General features: G+C 49.7%; 1 protein-coding gene across 4 annotated transcripts in view; it reads right to left on the bottom strand.

Annotated features, from left to right (window-relative positions):
• Positions 1–19,432, bottom strand: part of LOC125704445 (catenin alpha-2) — a 144,425-nt gene that overhangs the window by 118,186 nt on the left and 6,807 nt on the right. For 3 of the 4 annotated variants that reach the window (XM_048969996.1, XM_048969999.1, XM_048970000.1), the window contains exons 2-6: positions 18,067–18,173; positions 9,032–9,227; positions 8,568–8,734; positions 7,301–7,420; positions 5,180–5,446 (exon numbers count right to left, since the gene is read on the bottom strand). In XM_048969996.1, the coding sequence (XP_048825953.1) occupies positions 5,180–5,446; positions 7,301–7,420; positions 8,568–8,734; positions 9,032–9,227; positions 18,067–18,168 (852 nt within the window). In that variant the 5' untranslated portion in view covers positions 18,169–18,173. Of the gene's footprint in view, positions 1–5,179; positions 5,447–7,300; positions 7,421–8,567; positions 8,735–9,031; positions 9,228–18,066; positions 18,174–18,701; positions 18,977–19,432 lie in introns of those variants that run through there. The other variant, XM_048969997.1, reaches the window with a different exon arrangement.

Raw genomic sequence — 19,432 nt, 5'->3', positions numbered from 1 at the left:
CCATCCATCGATTTTCCAAACCGCTTATCCTACTGGGTCACGGGGGGTCCGGAGCCTATCCCGGAAGCAATGGGCACGAGGCAGGGAACAACCCAGGATGGGGGGCCAGCCCATCGCAGGGCACACTCACACACCATTCACACACACAGGCACTCCTGCGGGCAATGTAGTAACTCCAATTAGCCTTAACATGTTTTTGGACTGTGGGGGGAAACCGGAGTACCCGGAGGAAAACCCACGACGACATGGGGAGAACATGCAAACTCCACACACATGTAACCCAGGCGAAGACTCAAACCTGGGTCCCAGAGGTATGAGGCAACAGTGCTAACCACTGTACCACTATACCACCCCACTTGTTGATTAGTTGTTTGAAAATACTGATTTAGTAACGAAGCCAGTTCTCCTGATCTTCATGTTCATAGCTGTTCAAGCTGAATATCAAATACATTTTTCTCTGTTAGATTTCTTTGAAACCATCCAATTAAATCTTAACTGTAACTATAAAACTGACCACAAAAACTGGCTTGATAAATTTTTCGTAAAACCTTTGACTTCCCTATTATTTCATGATATTAAAGAGAACATTAGAAAAGTAACCTTGGTTTCCGAGGGACATCCCACATATTTTTAGAAAAATCGCCGACATGTCAGGTTTTATAGGACAAATGTAGAAAATCCCACTGGAATCATGATAGAATAATTTTTTCCATTACAAAAACAGCACAGAGAGGGAGCATGACGGACTTGGTCTCCCACATGAGGGTGTAGGTTCTCCCACATGAGGGACATGGTCTCCCACATGAGGGTGTAGGGTTTCCCACATGAGGGTGTAGGTTCTCCCACATGAGGGTGTAGGTTCTCCCACATGAGGGACATGGTCTCCCACATGAGGGTGTAGGTTCTCCCACATGAGGGACATGGTCTCCCACATGAGGGTGTAGGGTCTCCCACATGAGGGTGTAAGGTCTCCCACATGAGGGTGTAGGGTCTCCCACATGAGGGACATGGTCTCCCACATGAGGGTGTAGGTTCTCCCACATGAGGGACATGGTCTCCCACATGAGGGTGTAGGTTCTCCCACATGAGGGACATGGTCTCCCACATGAGGGTGTAGGGTCTCCCACATGAGGGTGTAAGGTCTCCCACATGAGGATGTAGGGTCTCCCACATGAGGGTGTAAGGTCTCCCACATGAGGGTGTAAGGTCTCCCACATGAGGGTGTAGGTTCTCCCACATGAGGGTGTAGGTTCTCCCACATGAGGGTGTAGGGTTTCCCACATGAGGGACATGCCCCATCTTCAGAGACCAATAAAGTGCCGTCATCAGGTGCCATGTACACAGACACATCGGCCGGCAGATATACTGCTTTCAGAAACAAACTGACATGATGGTTTCTGTGTTATGGTGAATAATAAAGTTTGTCTGATTAGTTATATTAGCTACAAGTCCTTTAACAGTCCTATTACATTTCAATAATAAAATAGCTTGTCTAATGTAGCTCACAACTTAATTAGTACCATGAGTGAAATGCTTGTGACTACACTTTCAGGTTAAGCTAGTAAAATCTGTGGCATCGCTGTCATTTATGATTTTCCTGTGTTGCCCGGCCTTTCACTTACAAAAGACCAGTCACAGATGACACTAGGGGAGCTACATCCGGCTCACGAATATGAGTGTGGGCAGCCCTACACCTGTGGCCCAAGCCAATGTGACCTTGCCCCATTTCCCAGGCTACAGCTGGGTACTTCTGCATCTCAGCACATACACTGCATATAAAACAATTCACACATTCAGTTCGTAGCTCTCGGCCTACTGAACAAAATTATGCCTTATATGGACAAATCTGTTCATGCACATGCATCTGCACACACGCAGGGTCATGGTGGAGTCAAAACCCTGAGGATATGAAGCTACAGTGCTACACACTGAGCCACCTTTTGGACAGTAATTCCTTACGACATATAATACACAAGAGTGGCTATAGCAATGTCATCAGCAAGCTAATTCTGACCCCTGCTGGTGATGCGCCAACACTGCATCACATCTGGCATTTTCTCTGCCACAAATACGGAAGAGAACATGACCTTTGCTGTCATTGTACATGGTTAAATCCTTAGAGCAATTGGTCATTTTCTTGCTATGTTTTTTGTTAAATTGTTTTGCAAAATGATATTTACAGGAGGACATATAACCTAATATATTTTGTTACACATTCAGTGCCACATGGGGGCAGTAGTGGCTTGATGGTTAGGGAAGCACACTTGTAATTGAAAGATTGCAGGTTCCAAACCCCGACCAGCAAGGCACCACTGAGGTACCCTGAGCAAGGTACCGCCCCCAAGCACTGCTCCCTGGGCGCTGAATTAGCTGCCCCCCTGCTATGTCACATTGTCACATATGGGTTAAATGCTGAGGACACATTTCATTGTTGTGCACTGTGTGCTGTGGTGTTAACAATGACCACTGATCACCAAATTCTAATTTAACTGTCCAACTGTGAGACTAAATATTACAAAAGGTTTTCACTCTCCGCTGCCCTACACTGCGGGGCTCAATCTAGGCAATGCTTCTGACGAGACCAATTTGGACCTCAAAAGGGGCGGTCGAGAAAAATCAGCCACAACTCGACCGAAAACTCGGAGCACAACAAAACAAAACAGACCCGCTAAAACTTCTACGGTTGGAGACGCGTCTCCCCTTCCAGCCAATAACCCCTCCATCCCTCCTCCTCTCCACCTGCCGCCTCCAGTACAGCAACAGCTCACCTCGATATAGGTAAAGTGATTATAAATTGTCATTTATTTCATGCATATTGCTTTTGTATGTGTGGTTTTTCATGTGTGCATTAGTTTTATACTGATTGTTAATGCCCTTTATCATTATATACTGTACAGTAGGTGGGAAGATTTAAATAGGTACGTTTAAACAGGCAATAATTTGGGGGTCTAGAATGGATTAAATTCATTTACATAATTTCTTATGGGGAAAATCGACTTGGACCAAATTAGGTACCACTGTACACACCCTGTGGGGGAACAGCACCTCATCCAGGGTGTACAACTGCCCTGTACTGCATGAATCAGGCTCCAGGTGACCCTGACCAAGACACACAGTTGCAGGAAGGATGAATGATTGATGAGCTGATTATAGGTCATAAACACACGAAGCTACTATAGTCGCACCTGACACCAGGGGTCTCCTGACCGGCTGATGTCGCTGGGCGGCGGCTGGGTGGGGGGGTGAGGTTTATTCTCCCATGCTAATAAACCCCCAGACACCTCATTTCAAACAGGAAGCTCAGAGTCCAGGACTCACAAGCTGTTTGACGGTATCCTGGGCAACAGGACCTGGCTTCTGAGCCTGAGCACCCAGTGAGGCTGACGCCTTGAGCCGCTTTGGAATGAGACACTGCAGGCCTTTCTGAACTCCGACAGATGAAAGAAACAAAGTCAAAGACCCTAGAAATGTTCTCCTGTGCTCGTAGGTGATAAGTAATCCCTCCTGCACCGCATGGATTCAGAAGAGGGCTTATTAGAAACTTCAAGACATACTTTAGGAGCTAATTTTATTTTTCATTCTAGGAATAAATATGATACATAAAACACGATCAAAGAATTATTACTAAAGAAGGAAATAAAAGATTTAAACTCCTGTGAATCATCAAGTCATTTTCCCATACATCATGTTTTTTTTCTGTTTTTAAGTGAAAAAATTCATGTTTAATGCAAGAATCAGTCATCTGAGTTTAACAATTGCTGCCTGGCAATAAATCATGGAGCTGGGAATCGTATAACAATGCACAGAATTTAACCACCACTAGGTGTCAGCCATGCAACATATTTATGTTGAGTTAATCTCTTGTTCAATTATTAACTACAGAAAAGTCCCTCGTGCAGACAGGTAGCAGAGTGATTCAGGGGGCTGCACTCACAGCTCAAGGATCGTGGGTTCGAATCCTGCCTCCATTCTCCCCATGGTCTTCATCCCAGGTTGGCTGCCTGAGATCAGCTTCCAACCCCCAGGACCATGACAGGATAAGTCAGCTTTCTGAGGACGCCAATGAAAGCTCTCCCCCAGGACCATGACCAGGAAAAGTCAGCTCTCTGAGGACACCAATGAAAGCTCTCCCCCAGGACCATGACCAGGATAAGTCAGCTCTCTGAGGACGCCAATGAAAGCTCTCCCCTAGGACCATGACAGGATAAGTCAGCTCTCTGAGGACGCCAATGAAAGCTCTCCCCCAGGACCATGACAGGATAGGTCAGCTCTCTGAGGATGCCAATGAAAGCTCTCCCCCAGGACCATGACCAGGATAAGTCAGCTCTCTGAGGACCCCAATGACAGCTCTCCCCCAGGACCATGACCAGGATAAGTCAGCTCTGAGGACGCCAATGAAAGCTCTCCCCCAGGACCATGACCAGGATAAGTCAGCTCTCTGAGGACCCCAATGAAAGCTCTCCCCCAGGACCATGACCAGGATAAGTCAGCTCTCTGAGGACGCCAATGAAAGCTCTCCCCCAGGACCATGACAGGATAAGTCAGCTCTGAGGACGCCAATGAAAGCTCTCCCCCAGGACCCTGACTAGCCTATTGACTATGCAGAAGAATAGTAATGAGGAGATGAATGGGATGCTTTTATCCAAAGTAACATACTATTTTTTTAGAAAGCAAGGTCAGAGAGTCCCTGGAACAGCTGGTGTATGACAGAACTAACTACTCACTAATAACTAAGGTAACTAAGGTAGCTGCTGCAGAGATAACCACCAGGTGCCCCCTGCTGGAAGGCACACTTCCTTACACACACACACACACACACACACACACACACACACACACACACACACACACACACACACACACACACACACACACACACACACACACACACACACACAGAGGTTTGCAATTATATCTTTGTGGGGACTCTCCATTTATTTCATGATGACCTTAACCCCTACCCAGCCCTAACCTTAACCATAAGTAACCAAACTAAGTATGACTGCGTGATTGCGTTCACAGATCTTTGTGGGGACCTGAGAAATGGCTTTTATTACAATGTGGGGTAATGGCCTGGACTTTTACTCTCTGTACCTGAATTACCCAGCTGTGTTCCTCACATTCACACACGCTTCCTGACACACATGCATGACTGAACTGAAGAGTGTTAATTACTCACGTCAAACTCGTTGAGGGCGGCGGCCAACTCTCCGATGCCGGCATGGCTCTGCTTCTCATCGGCGGGTGATGCGGCCTGGGCAGCACTGGAGATGCCCGCCACGGCCTCCTGCACCTGCTTGAAGACATAGTCGCGGTTGGCACGCGTGGCTGCCACATCAGGGTGTCGCAGGAAGGCCTGCGATGCCGTGTACAGCATGGTGGCATTCTTCTTCAGGGCCCCACGGGCTGCTGCCATCTCATCCCGGCATTGGGGGTCCTTCAGCTCCTGCAGAAAGAGGTGTCTGTTCAGAAGCTAGCAGAGACACCAATCTCACCAGAAGCCTGGCAGCTCTCCTACACTCAAAGATAACAGCATCAAACACAGGTCAGGAGACACCCTGGATGGGACCCCAGTCCATCACGGGGTACATGAGAGGGGACGCCAGTCCATCACGGGGTACATGAGAGGGGACGCCCCTGGATGGGACCCCAGTCCCTCACGGGGTACATGAGAGGGGACGCCCTGGATGGGACGCCAGTCCATCACGGGGTACATGAGAGGGGACGCCCTGGATGGGACCCCAGTCCCTCACGGGGTACATGAGAGGGGACGCCCTGGATGGGACGCCAGTCCCTCACGGGGTACATGAGAGGGGACGCCCTGGATGGGACGCCAGTCCATCACGGGGTACATGAGAGGGGACGCCCTGGATGGGACGCCAGTCCATCACGGGGTACATGAGAGGGGACGCCCTGGATGGGACGCCAGTCCATCACGGGGTACATGAGAGGGGACGCCCTGGATGGGACGCCAGTCCATCACGGGGTACATGAGAGGGGACGCCCTGGATGGGACGCCAGTCCCTCACGGGGTACATGAGAGGGGACGCCCTGGATGGGACGCCAGTCCCTCACGGGGTACATGAGAGGGGACGCCCTGGATGGGACGCCAGTCCCTCACGGGGTACATGAGAGGGGACGCCCTGGATGGGACGCCAGTCCATCACGGGGTACATGAGAGGGGACGCCCTGGATGGGACGCCAGTCCATCACGGGGTACATGAGAGGGGACGCCCTGGATGGGACGCCAGTCCATCACGGGGTACATGAGAGGGGACGCCCTGGATGGGACGCCAGTCCCTCACGGGGTACATGAGAGGGGACGCCCTGGATGGGACGCCAGTCCATCACGGGGTACATGAGAGGGGACGCCCTGGATGGGACCCCAGTCCCTCACGGGGTACATGAGAGGGGACGCCCTGGATGGGACGCCAGTCCCTCACGGGGTACATGAGAGGGGACGCCCTGGATGGGACCCCAGTCCCTCACGGGGTACATGAGAGGGGACGCCCTGGATGGGACGCCAGTCCATCACGGGGTACATGAGAGGGGACGCCCTGGATGGGACGCCAGTCCATCACGGGGTACATGAGAGGGGACGCCAGTCCATCACGGGGTACATGAGAGGGGACGCCCCTGGATGGGACGCCAGTCCATCACGGGGTACATGAGAGGGGACGCCCTGGATGGGACGCCAGTCCATCACGGGGTACATGAGAGGGGACGCCAGTCCATCACGGGGTACATGAGAGGGGACGCCCTGGATGGGACGCCAGTCCATCACGGGGTACATGAGAGGGGACGCCAGTCCATCACGGGGTACATGAGAGGGGACGCCCTGGATGGGACGCCAGTCCATCACGGGGTACATGAGAGGGGACGCCCTGGATGGGATGCTGATCCAATTCAAGACACATGTGCACACATAAACACACAAATATCAATTCTCCTAACTGCAGGTCTTTGGATAGCTAACACAGTGAGAGACTGCAAACGGCATCGCTTCACACTGAGATGCTGCTCTTAAAGTTGCCTCTTCTCAGATGGCCACTAGATGGCATTTTGTTACTCAGGGACAATCACTGAAGGTTGATTTTTCAGCTGTTACTGGATTAGTGGATGTCTGTGGGTGATGACATCTTGTGACCAAAACATGTGGTGAGGAAATTAAATGAAAACACCTCCACACACACACACACACACACACACACACACACACACACACGCATTCACAGACATACACCCCCCTCCCCACAGAATCATACTCTCATACATACAAGACAAATACACACACACACACCTGTTGTCTCCGCGCTGCCACATAGTTCAGCTTAACCATTTCCTTCCCAAATTCCTTGAAGCGGTTAGCCAGGTCCTGCTCATTGGTGGCGTTCTTCACAGCTTCAAGGGCGCCCTCCACCTTTCCAGGCAGCGAAGACACACAGAGACACACAGGAACACGTAGGGACACACAGAGACACACAGGAACACGTAGGGACACACAGAGACACACAGGAACACGTAGGGACACACAGAGACACACAGGAACACGTAGGGGCACACAGAGACACACAGGAACACGTAGGGACACACAGAGACACACAGGAACACGTAGGGACACACAGAGACACACAGGAACACGTAGGGACACACAGAGACACACAGGAACACGTAGGGACGCACAGAGACACACAGGAACACGTAGGGACGCACAGAGACACACAGGAACACGTAGGGACGCACAGAGACACACAGGAACACGTAGGGACACACAGAGACACACAGGAACACGTAGGGACACACAGAGACACACAGGAACACGTAGGGACACACAGAGACACACAGGAACACGTAGGGACACACAGAGACACACAGGAACACGTAGGGACACATAGAGACACACAGGAACACGTAGGGACACACAGAGACACACAGGAACACGTAGGGACACATAGAGACACACAGGAACACGTAGGGACACACAGAGACACACAGGAACACGTAGGGACACATAGAGACACACAGGAACACGTAGGGACACACAGACACACAGGAACACACAGGGACACACAGAGACACAAAGACCTTCAGAGAGATTCTGAAAACGATGCACATTTGAACTGCAGAGGCTCTGAAAACTCCTGAACTAACCTTAACCGTAACCGTAAAGAGACATTTTAGTGATTCATTGGGACAGTCCAGAGCTAAACACTTCCAAAACCGTGACGTGCATACTACTCATTTTGTAAATATTTATTATGCCGTACTTCTGGAATAGGGGGAATATTATTCTGAAAAGGTTGTGTTTGGGCATTTACACTATTTCAAGCAGATAATACAGTAACCCAAAGGCCATGTGACTATGTCTCTGGCAATCTTAGAAAAAAACAGAAAACATTTATTAGTACCTAAAACATTAGACAAATTCCACAGGAATTTTGGAGGATGGAACGGGGGCATTTTCCAGCCCCCCCAGTACATAACAGAAAGAAAAACAACCAAAAAGTAACCAACTGGAGTCCCGGGATGCAGAGCCTGTGAAGTAGCTCATTCTGCAGGTTACTTACGATCTTGAGGTGGGCCAGCAGTCTCATTACGTCGACCATGTCGGCAAGGATGAGCAGGCGAGTGACAGCGGAGAGCAGTGCCCGGGCGGCTCGCACCATTGTCCCACGCTTGACGGAGGAGCAGGGGTCATCAGCAAACTCTGAGGAGGCCATGTGCATGGTCTCTCCTGGTGGGAAGGTGAAAGGGGGGTTACCCAGGCTGGAAGGTTCCAGTGAGGGTTACCCAGGCTGGAAGGTTCCAGTGAGGGTTACCCAGGCTGGAAGGTTCCAGTGAGACCTTTATGTAGTGACGCACTGTGTGTGCAAAGCACACACACACACTCACTCACACACATACTGTATGCACACACACACAAACACACACTCACTGCTAACTGCCAACCACTAACCCTAACTGCTGACCCCTAACCCCTAAAGCATTGGCCACACTTGGAAAAGCAGCCCCCGGCGGGTGTGACATGCACCTTGTTTGCGAACATCGTCCACAGCAGATATTAGCTCCTCCTTCAGGTCCTGGCTCTCCCGGGCGATCTGCTCTCCCTTCTCCAGGAAGTTGTGAGTGGCCTGCTCCACAGAGGATGCCAGCACATGGGCCTTCTTGGAGCGGCCCTTCTTCTTGCTCGATGGACCCTTGCTACTGGTGTTCACCAGAGTGGTGACCTGGAGAACAAGGAGACAATGAGACTTTGACTCCCACAGTTAAGCAGAATGACAATGAAGCGGCATATGTGGTTCGTTTCAGGCATGGCAGCAACGCGGTCAATCTCAGGAAAACCAAAAGTAGGATGTACATAAGCTACTGAAATGGTGCAGTTTAAATGCTTCATCCATGACATCCGCAGAAATAATCACAACAGCACAATTATCACAAGCAATCATTTGTGTGGACATTTAAATGTACAAACCTGAAGGTGAAGACAACTTGTGTACATAGTTTGACAGGACAATATAGATGGTAGAAGGGATTTAATGTGATACTAGCTACACTTTAAAAAGGAAACATTTGAATTCACAGAGCAAAAGAGGGGACAGGACCTGAGTGAAAAACAGCTGCGACAGCAGGTGCAGAGTGCGGACATTTGCCCAGAAGATAAAGGTGGAGAGCGCAGACATTTGCGGGTAGATGAAGGTGGAGAGCGCAGACATTTGCGAGTAGATAAAGGTGGAGAGCGCAGACATTTGCGGGTAGATGAAGGTGGAGAGCGCAGACATTTGCGGGTAGATGAAGGTGGAGAGCGCAGACATTTGCGGGTAGATGAAGGTGGAGAGCGCAGACATTTGCGGGTAGATAAAGGTGGAGAGCGCAGACATTTGCGGGTAGATAAAGGTGGAGAGCGCAGACATTTGCGGGTAGATGAAGGTGGAGAGCGCAGACATTTGCGGGTAGATGAAGGTGGAGAGCGCAGACATTTGCGGGTAGATAAAGGTGGAGAGCGCAGACATTTGCGGGTAGATAAAGGTGGAGAGCGCAGACATTTGCGGGTAGATGAAGGTGGAGAGCGCAGACATTTGCGGGTAGATAAAGGTGGAGAGCGCAGACATTTGCGGGTAGATAAAGGTGGAGAGCGCAGACATTTGCGGGTAGATAAAGGTGGAGAGCGCCGATATTTGCCAGCAAACAAAGGTGGAGAGCGCAGATATTTGCAGGCAGATAAAGGTGGAGAGTGCAAACATTTGCCCGGCAGATAAACGTGGAGAGTACAAACATTTCCCCGGCAGATATAGGTGGAGAGTGCAAACATTTGCCAGCAGATGTAAATGAAGAGTGCTGACATTTCTCATTAGACAAAGGTGGAGACTGCTGACATTTGCAGGTAGATAAAGATGGAGAGTGCATTTCTCCTACTGCAATGGCTGTAACTAATGTCATTCATAGAATATGTGGTATATGTTACACAGATGAACAGAAATGAAAGATGAAGGGAGATGTGGTACCTATGCTGAGTGTAACCTGCCCACACAGATGGCCCAAATCCGCACTCTGCATCCTGAAAATGAGCACCATGTGAAGAGAATGGACATACTGCAAGGCAGAGCAAAAATCGACATGTGTTTCACAGACATGCACACATATCAACAGTGACACATTAGGGAGAAAAGAGCATTGCAATAACAAGACCAGAGCATAGCAAAGAGAAATATGGAGAAAACCCAGAAACAAGACTACAACAAGAGCAGGAGTAAACAGAGCCTGGGCCAGCCAGGTTCGGCAAGGGTCGGTCAAGGTCAGCCAAGGTCAGCCAGGGTCAGCTAGGGTCAGTCAGAGTCAGTAAGTGACACACAGAGCTTCAGAACCATGTGTGACAGTTCCAACTCCCAATCTGGCTTAAACTGTTAAAAGTAGAGTCACTTACACCAAACCCAGGGTACACGAACACATGAGACTGTGAGTGCAGAGCCAACGCCAACCTGAATGTCAGACCGTAAGAGCAGCAGTCAGATTCCAAGCCAAAGCCAAAGCCAACCTCAACACGAGTCTATGATTCCAGAGCTAAAGCCGACATCAACGTATGGGACCTCGAGTGTGGAGGAACAGCCAACCAGAACGTATGAGGTCCCGACTACAGAGTCAGTGTCGACCTGAATGTGTCAAGACCACGACTGCAAAGCCAAAGCCGACCTGAACACGAGTCTATGATTCCAGAGCCAAATCCGATCTGTACGCATGAGATCACGACTGCACAGCAAACGCTCACTTGAACGTGTCAGACCACGACTGCAGAGCCAAGACTGACCTGAATGCATTAGACCACAAATGCAGCCGTCAGATTCCGAGCCAAAGCTGACCTGAACAGCCCAAGATCACTCAACACACAGATGGTGCTTCTTCACCATGAATATACATTGGATATGATGATGATTTCACAATGACATAGATTAACTTGCAAATGACAACAGCACTGAGTACTCTGAGGAAAGGTGTACCAGGCAGACACAAGGCCCCTCATGGTGTCTCCCGTCAGCACTGAGTACTCTGAGTACTCAGAGGAAAGGTGTAACAGGCAGACACAAGGCCCCTCATGGTATCTCCCATCAGCACTGAGTACTCTGAGTACTCAGAGGAAAGGTGTATCAGGCAGACACAAGGCCCCTCATGGTGTCTCCCATCAGCACTGAGTACTCTGAGGAAAGGTGTAACAGGCAGACACAAGGCCCTTCATGGTGTCTCCCATCAGCACTGAGTACTCTGAGGAAAGGTGTAACAGGCAGACACAAGGCCCTTCATGGTATCTCCCGTCAGCACTGAGTACTCTGAGTACTCAGGGGAAAGGTGTAGCAGGCAGACACAAGGCCCTTCATGGTATCTCCCGTCAGCACTGAGTACTCAGGGGAAAGGTGTACCAGGCAGACACAAGGCCCCTCATGGCATCTCCCGTCAGCACTGAGTACTCTGAGTACTCAGGGGAAAGGTGTACCAGGCAGACACAAGGCCCCTCATGGCATCTCCCGTCAGCACTGAGTACTCAGAGGAAAGGTGTACCAGGCAGACACAAGGACCCTCATGGTATCTCCCGTCAGCACTGAGTACTCTGAGGAAAGGTGTACCAGGCAGACACAAGCCCCTTCATGGCATCTCCCGTCAGCACTGAGTACTCTGAGTACTCAGGGGAAAGGTGTACCAGGCAGACACAAGGCCCCTCATGGCATCTCCCGTCAGCACTGAGTACTCTGAGTACTCAGGGGAAAGGTGTACCAGGCAGACACAAGGCCCCTCATGGCATCTCCCGTCAGCACTGAGTACTCAGAGGAAAGGTGTACCAGGCAGACACAAGGACCCTCATGGTATCTCCCGTCAGCACTGAGTACTCTGAGGAAAGGTGTACCAGGCAGACACAAGGCCCCTCATGGTATCTCCCATCAGCACTGAGTACTCAGAGGAAAGGTGTACCAGGCAGACACAAGGCCCCTCATGGTATCTCCCGTCAGCACTGAGTACTCTGAGGAAAGGTGTACCAGGCAGACACAAGGGCCCTCATGGTATCTCCCATCAGCACTGAGTACTCAGAGGAAAGGTGTACCAGGCAGACACAAGGACCCTCATGGTGTCTCCCGTCAGCACTGAGTACTCTGAGGAAAGGTGTACCAGGCAGACACAAGGCCCCTCATGGCATCTCCCGTCAGCACTGAGTACTCTGAGGAAAGGTGTACCAGGCAGACACAAGGCCCCTCATGGTATCTCCCGTCAGCACTGAGTACTCAGAGGAAAGGTGTACCAGGCAGACACAAGGCCCCTCATGGTATCTCCCGTCAGCACTGAGTACTCAGAGGAAAGGTGTACCAGGCAGACACAAGGCCCCTCATGGTGTCTCCCGTCAGCACTGAGTACTCAGAGGAAAGGTGTACCAGGCAGACACAAGGCCCCTCATGGTATCTCCCGTCAGCACTGAGTACTCTGAGGAAAGGTGTAACAGGCAGACACAAGGCCCCTCATGGCATCTCCCATCAGCACTGAGTACTCTGAGGAAAGGTGTAACAGGCAGACACAAGGCCCCTCATGGCATCTCCCATCAGCACTGAGTACTCTGAGGAAAGGTGTACCAGGCAGACACAAGCCCCTTCATGGCATCTCCCGTCAGCACTGAGTACTCAGGGGAAAGGTGTACCAGGCAGACACAAGGCCCCTCATGGCGTCTCCCGTCAGCACTGAGTACTCAGAGGAAAGGTGTACCAGGCAGACACAAGGCCCCTCATGGCATCTCCCGTCAGCACCGAGTACTCAGGGGAAAGGTGTACCAGGCAGACACAAGCCCCTTCATGGCATCTCCCGTCAGCACCGAGTACTCAGGGGAAAGGTGTACCAGGCAGACACAAGGCCCCTCATGGCATCTCCCGTCAGCACTGAGTACTCAGGGGAAAGGTGTACCAGGCAGACACAAGGCCCCTCATGGCATCTCCCGTCAGCACTGAGTACTCAGAGGAAAGGTGTACCAGGCAGACACAAGGCCCCTCATGGTATCTCCCGTCAGCACTGAGTACTCTGAGGAAAGGTGTACCAGGCAGACACAAGGCCCCTCATGGTGTCTCCCGTCAGCACTGAGTACTCTGAGGAAAGGTGTACCAGGCAGACACAAGGCCCCTCATGGCATCTCCCGTCAGCACTGAGTACTCAGGGGAAAGGTGTACCAGGCAGACACAAGGCCCCTCATGGCATCTCCCGTCAGCACTGAGTACTCTGAGGAAAGGTGTACCAGGCAGACACAAGGCCCCTCATGGTGTCTCCCGTCAGCACTGAGTACTCTGAGGAAAGGTGTACCAGGCAGACACAAGCCCCTTCATGGCATCTCCTGTCAGAGGTCCTAGTGCATTCAACAGCGAGTACCAAGAGGAAAGGTGCGATAAACATGCAGCTCAGACTGATGACCAAGTATCATGTGTTGGAGCTATATTGATAAAAAGTTCTATTTTTACACTTTTGTCCCGTGGCCATGACAACAGTACAATAAAGTTATCATTTCCCCAGAATATCTCTGTGGGGTGCAATTGGCACCAGTGAAAATGGCAGTGAATTCAGCTTATTAAGTCAACTTACAATTTAACATTAAATGAGTGGTAATAAAGACAATCACCAATTACTAATCATTGGTGTGCAGTTAGGCAACTAAAAATTCTTATACGGTATATTGCCAAAAGTTTTGGGACACCTCGCCAAATAATGGAATTCAGGTGTTCCTTCAATATCCACATGGTATATAAAATCAAGCACTTAGGCATGCAGACTGCTTCTACAAACATTTGCAAAAGAATGGGTCGCTCTCAGGAGCTCAGTGAAATCAAGCATAGTACCATGACAGGATGCCACTTGTGCAATAAGTCCATTCATGAAGCTTCCTCACTACTAAACACTCCATGGTTAACTGTTAGTGGTATAATAACAGAGTGGAAGCAATAGGGAACAGCAGCAACTCAGCCATGAAGTGGTAGGTCACGTAAAATCAGACCAGGGATGCAAGCTGAGGCACACAGAGCGCAGAAATCGCCAACTGTCTGCAAAATCAATAGCTACAAACTTCATGTGGCCTTCAGATTAGCTCAAGAACAGTGTTTATAGAACTTCATGGAATGAGTTTTCATGGCTAAGCAGCTGCATCCAAGCCTTATATCACCCAGTGCGATGGAAAGCGTCAGATGCAGTGATGTAAAGCACGCCACTCCAGAGCTGTGGACACGTGTTCTCTAGAGAGACAAATCATCCTATCATCAATCATCAATAATCATCAAATAATCATCCCAAGTATAAAGTTTGGTGGAGGGGGACTTTGGTGTGGGGTTGTTTTTCAGGGGTTGAATTTGGCCCCTTAGTTCCAGTGAAAGGAACTCTTAATGCTGCAGCATTCAAAGCCATTATAGACAATTTCATGCTCCTAATTTTATGGGAACAGTTTGGGGACGGCCCCTTCCTGATCCAGCGTACCAGTGCACAAAGCAAGATCCATAAGGATGTGCATGAACAAGTCTGGTTTGGAGAAACTTGACTGGCCTTTACAGAGCCCTAACCTCAACCAGACAGAACACCTTTGGAATGAATTAGGAGACTGTGAGCCAGGCCTTCGCGTCCATTATCAGTGCCTGACCTCACAAATGCTCTCCCTGCAGAATGGTCAAAAATTCCCATAGACACACTCTTAGTCCTTGTGGACAGGCTTCCCAGAAGTGCTGAAGCTGTTATAGCTGCAAGGGGTGGGCAAACTCCATATTAAAACCTGTGTATTAAGAATGGGATGTCATTAAAGTTCATATGTATGTAAAGCCAGGTGTCCCAATACTTTTGGCAATATAGTGTATATAATTTTACTTGTCTTTCTGCTCACCGAGGCTCCATTATATATCTCCACATTGTTTATGGTTTGGATGTCGTTCAAATTGCTACAAAGTCTGAGATTATCAGGCTGGATCTCAGGAAGTCGAGGTGTTCCTCAGCCCTGTCAGCTTCACCCACACAGCTCCCATCTCCTGGACTCCCGACTCTGAGGATGTCGAGGTGTTCCTCAACCCTGCCCGCTTCACCCACACAGCTCCCATCTCCTGGACTCCCGACTCTGAGGATGTCGAGGTGTTCCTCAACCCTGCCCGCTTCACCCACACAGCTCCCATCTCCTGGACTCCCGACTCTCAGGATGTCGAGGTGTTCCTCAACCCTGCCCGCTTCACCCACACAGCTCCCATCTCCTGGACTCCCGACTCTGAGGATGTCGAGGTGTTCCTCAACCCTGCCCGCTTCACCCACACAGCTCCCATCTCCTGGACTCCCGACTCTGAGGATGTTGAGGTGTTCCTCAGCCCTGTCAGCTTCTCCCACACAGCTCCCATCGTCTGGACTCCTGACTCACTCAAAATGTCCTTTGCTCTTCGTGACGGACGGATGGAGGCATGGACAGAAGCACAAGCTGCCACACCATATGGCGCGATGCTGGGGGTCAGTCACATTCAGCCTGACGTAACTCCGGATGGAGGACCGAGGGAGTGGTGCAGCAGCAGCCGGCACACAGCGGGGCCCAGCACTCCCAAGGGGGGGGTCTGATGTCAGCACTGCAAGGAGACTGACAGGGTCTCACATACAAGCAGACCCAGAATGACACAGGTGTTCAGGTGGACACTGGACTATGTGCATCACTTAACACGCAGTACTGCTTTGGCAGTCTGCTGTCGTTTCAGAAAGGGCACCTTCCACCAGCGACGAGCCGGCTTGGGCTGAAAGCGAAACCACACAGCCTTCACACACAGTGTGAACACAGCATCTGCTAATCAAAGCCGGCTCTGAAGCATCTGCTCCAGATTGGCACCGATGACGCTTAGAGGCGGTAGTATTTCTGCTGTAAAATTGGGGTGAAGATTTTCCATATAAAAAGGCACATTCAGATGGTGGAAGCTGTGTCAGGGAGAGAAGACGGCCTGTCTCACCACCCTATCAGTGCCAAATAAACCTAAAGCCAGGAAGGGAAGCACCAAGCGAAAACTGATGGCTGACAGGTGACATTAGTCCTAAAGACGACCAAAGTTTTCCTAAGACGAGGCTCCACACTGCCCTACCTCCCCGCCCACCCCACGAGCTGTCTGCAACAACTCACACTCACAACAACCATCCACCCATTTTCCATGAGCACTAATATAATGCAGGGTTGCAGAGTCTGGAACCTCTCCCAGAAAGCTCAGAGCACTGGGTAGGGTGGGTATGCAGATGCACCCTCACACACACACAGACACGCACACACAGAGACACTGACACTAACACAGAGACATGCGCACACAGAGACACTAACACACACAGACACACACTGACACTAACACACAGACACACACACACACTGACACTAACACACAGACACGCACACACAGACACGCGCACACACAGAGACACTAACACAGACAGACACACACACACAGAAACACTAACACAGACAGACACACACACACAAAGACACGCACACACAGACACACACACACACACAGACACGCACACACAGACACTAACACACAGACACGCACACACAGACACACACGCACACACAGACACGCACGCACACAGACACGCACATATGTGCAACAGCAGGGAAAAACCAGAGAGACGGGAGAGCCGACAAAGACTACTGTTAGTAATTATATTTCAACTACCATTACTACTGCTACTACTAATAACAATGCTAATTCCAATACCATCATTACTACTAATAATAATGATACCAATACCACAACCATCACTACGATTATGAATCATAATAATAATGATTACAATAAGAACAATGATGACGATGATGATGACAGAAGATGGGTCATGTGACCTGTTGTCCTACTCGCCTGCCTACTCTGTGTCGCAGTGGGAAGGTAAAGGTGGGACGGGATTGACTCCTGTGGGCAGTGGTGGCTTAATGGTTAGGGAAGCACACTTGTAATTGAAAGGCTGTAGGTTCGAACCCCCAACCAACAAGCCACCACTGAGGTACCCTGAGCAAGGTTCCGCCCCCAAGCACTGCTCCCTGGGTGCTGAATTAGCTGCCCCCTGTATGTCACATGTGGGTGAAACGCAGAGGACATTGTGTGAACATTGACCACTGGTCACTAAATTCTAAAATTCGAAGTGCGACTGACAGATAGGAGGCTACCCTTACAGGAGCTACTGGCCCCCCTCTCTCTGCTAAATGTCTACTCTGAACTGGTATGTAATCGCTACCGCAACCTCTGATTGGGCCAGGAAGGGGCAGCACCCAGTGTGCTGGGGAAGGAATTAAGGGGCTGATATTTAACTGCCACTGTAACCTCTGGGCCACAAACACCCCTAACCTTAGCCCTTCCTTAAAGGGCCAGCAGGCCTGTTACAGGATATGTTTACTCCCCCTGTTTCCTACCTGGCTAACCCATCTTTTCTCATTTTAGCAAACCATGCTAAATCATTATTCATTTAATGCCTAATCAGGCCGAGTTGGTCCTGCCTTAACTAAGTCATTCAGCATGATACTGAGTAAAGTATATTGCCTAAAGGTGCACGTGTGGGGCATCCCCTCACCTGAGTGACCAGAGGCTCCAGCAACCGCTCCACTGTCAGGGTGCGAATTTCCAGGTTCTTGGGGTCCCACTTCATGAGAATGGGGGATGTAGCTGTAGTCATGATTCCTGCAATGGAGGAGGGAAGAGCAGAAGGTTTTCAGACAAAAAGAACCAAAATTCTGAAATCTGTTCACGTGAACAAATATGGTTCAGGGGTCTATGAAAGGGAAAATGAATCCCCAGTGCTTGACCAACCAGTTGAGTTTTCCGTTAATGTGACTCTTTATAACCAACCGGTTGGTCGAAAAACAATCTTGGTCAGGATTTCTACTTTCTGGACCTGAACTTTCCACCTCTGCTGAGAGCTCAACGGACAGTTTTAGATGTAGATGCTGATAATGGTAGATATGTCAAAGTCGTCCACCGACCACCAAAACAAAAATATATTCTACCAAAAAATGTACTGATAACGCTCCAATAAATGTCACGTGACGGTTGCCGTTTGGGAATCCAAGGACAAGAGTAACAAAATTTTGTTGGTTCAGACTGGCACCCAGCTTTCTTTCAATTACCGCAACAAACAATGTTACAAAGCTGAGTTTAATTTAAGCTGTTTTTTTTACAAAGCGACAAATAAAGTACATTAACACTCACGTGCCAGCTAGTGATATCCGAACCCTTTCCATTGCTGCTTATATTCACATCACATCGGCAAATTGTGCAGAAGGCGTGAAATTCGCCTTTGCTCCTCTTCGAGAGGAGCACGTGTTCTTCGAATTGTAAAATGTTTTTCGTTTACTTATTTTCAATAAAAGCATCCACTACACATAAAATCATTCGAGTGGGGGTTTCAGCCATTAATGTAATGCGACGAGTCGTGAGGCCATATGCTGTTAACTAACGAAACGCATGATCAATTTGCCAGGGGCATCACCGAGTCAATAACAGGTCTTCTACCGCGGTAGGGCGCCTCATACAGACGCCAAACTATAACGCCTCGGTGATCCGGGGACCGAAAGTGATCGTTCATTTTCGTTGATGGCATAGCAACTGGACTATTTTTCAGGGGAAGCTTTGTTATTAGTAATTAAAATCAGCAGTGTGTGAAGTGAAGTGAAGTCTTTATTTTGTAAATAGTCGTACGTTATTCCCTCACAAATTCCAGCAGAGGTGGATACAAATAATTGTCTGCCCAGATCTTGCGCCAGTCAGGGCATATCGAGTTGAAAAATCAGTAATAAAAAAAATCTGTAAATTTAGAACATTTCTCGGCTCTCAACGGCGTTTGCTTTTGTTTGATTTAATTTCACATGATATTGATACGATAGTGATACGCGGGTCTCATAGCACCGTGGGATTATGCCAGTCAGATCATACCATAATCT

Source organism: Brienomyrus brachyistius, chromosome 12 (genome assembly GCF_023856365.1).
Source record: "Brienomyrus brachyistius isolate T26 chromosome 12, BBRACH_0.4, whole genome shotgun sequence".
Classification (NCBI taxonomy): Eukaryota; Metazoa; Chordata; class Actinopteri; order Osteoglossiformes; family Mormyridae; genus Brienomyrus; species Brienomyrus brachyistius.
The sequence above is the reverse complement of the archived record's forward strand: the minus strand, read 5'-3'. Positions and strand labels throughout refer to the sequence as shown.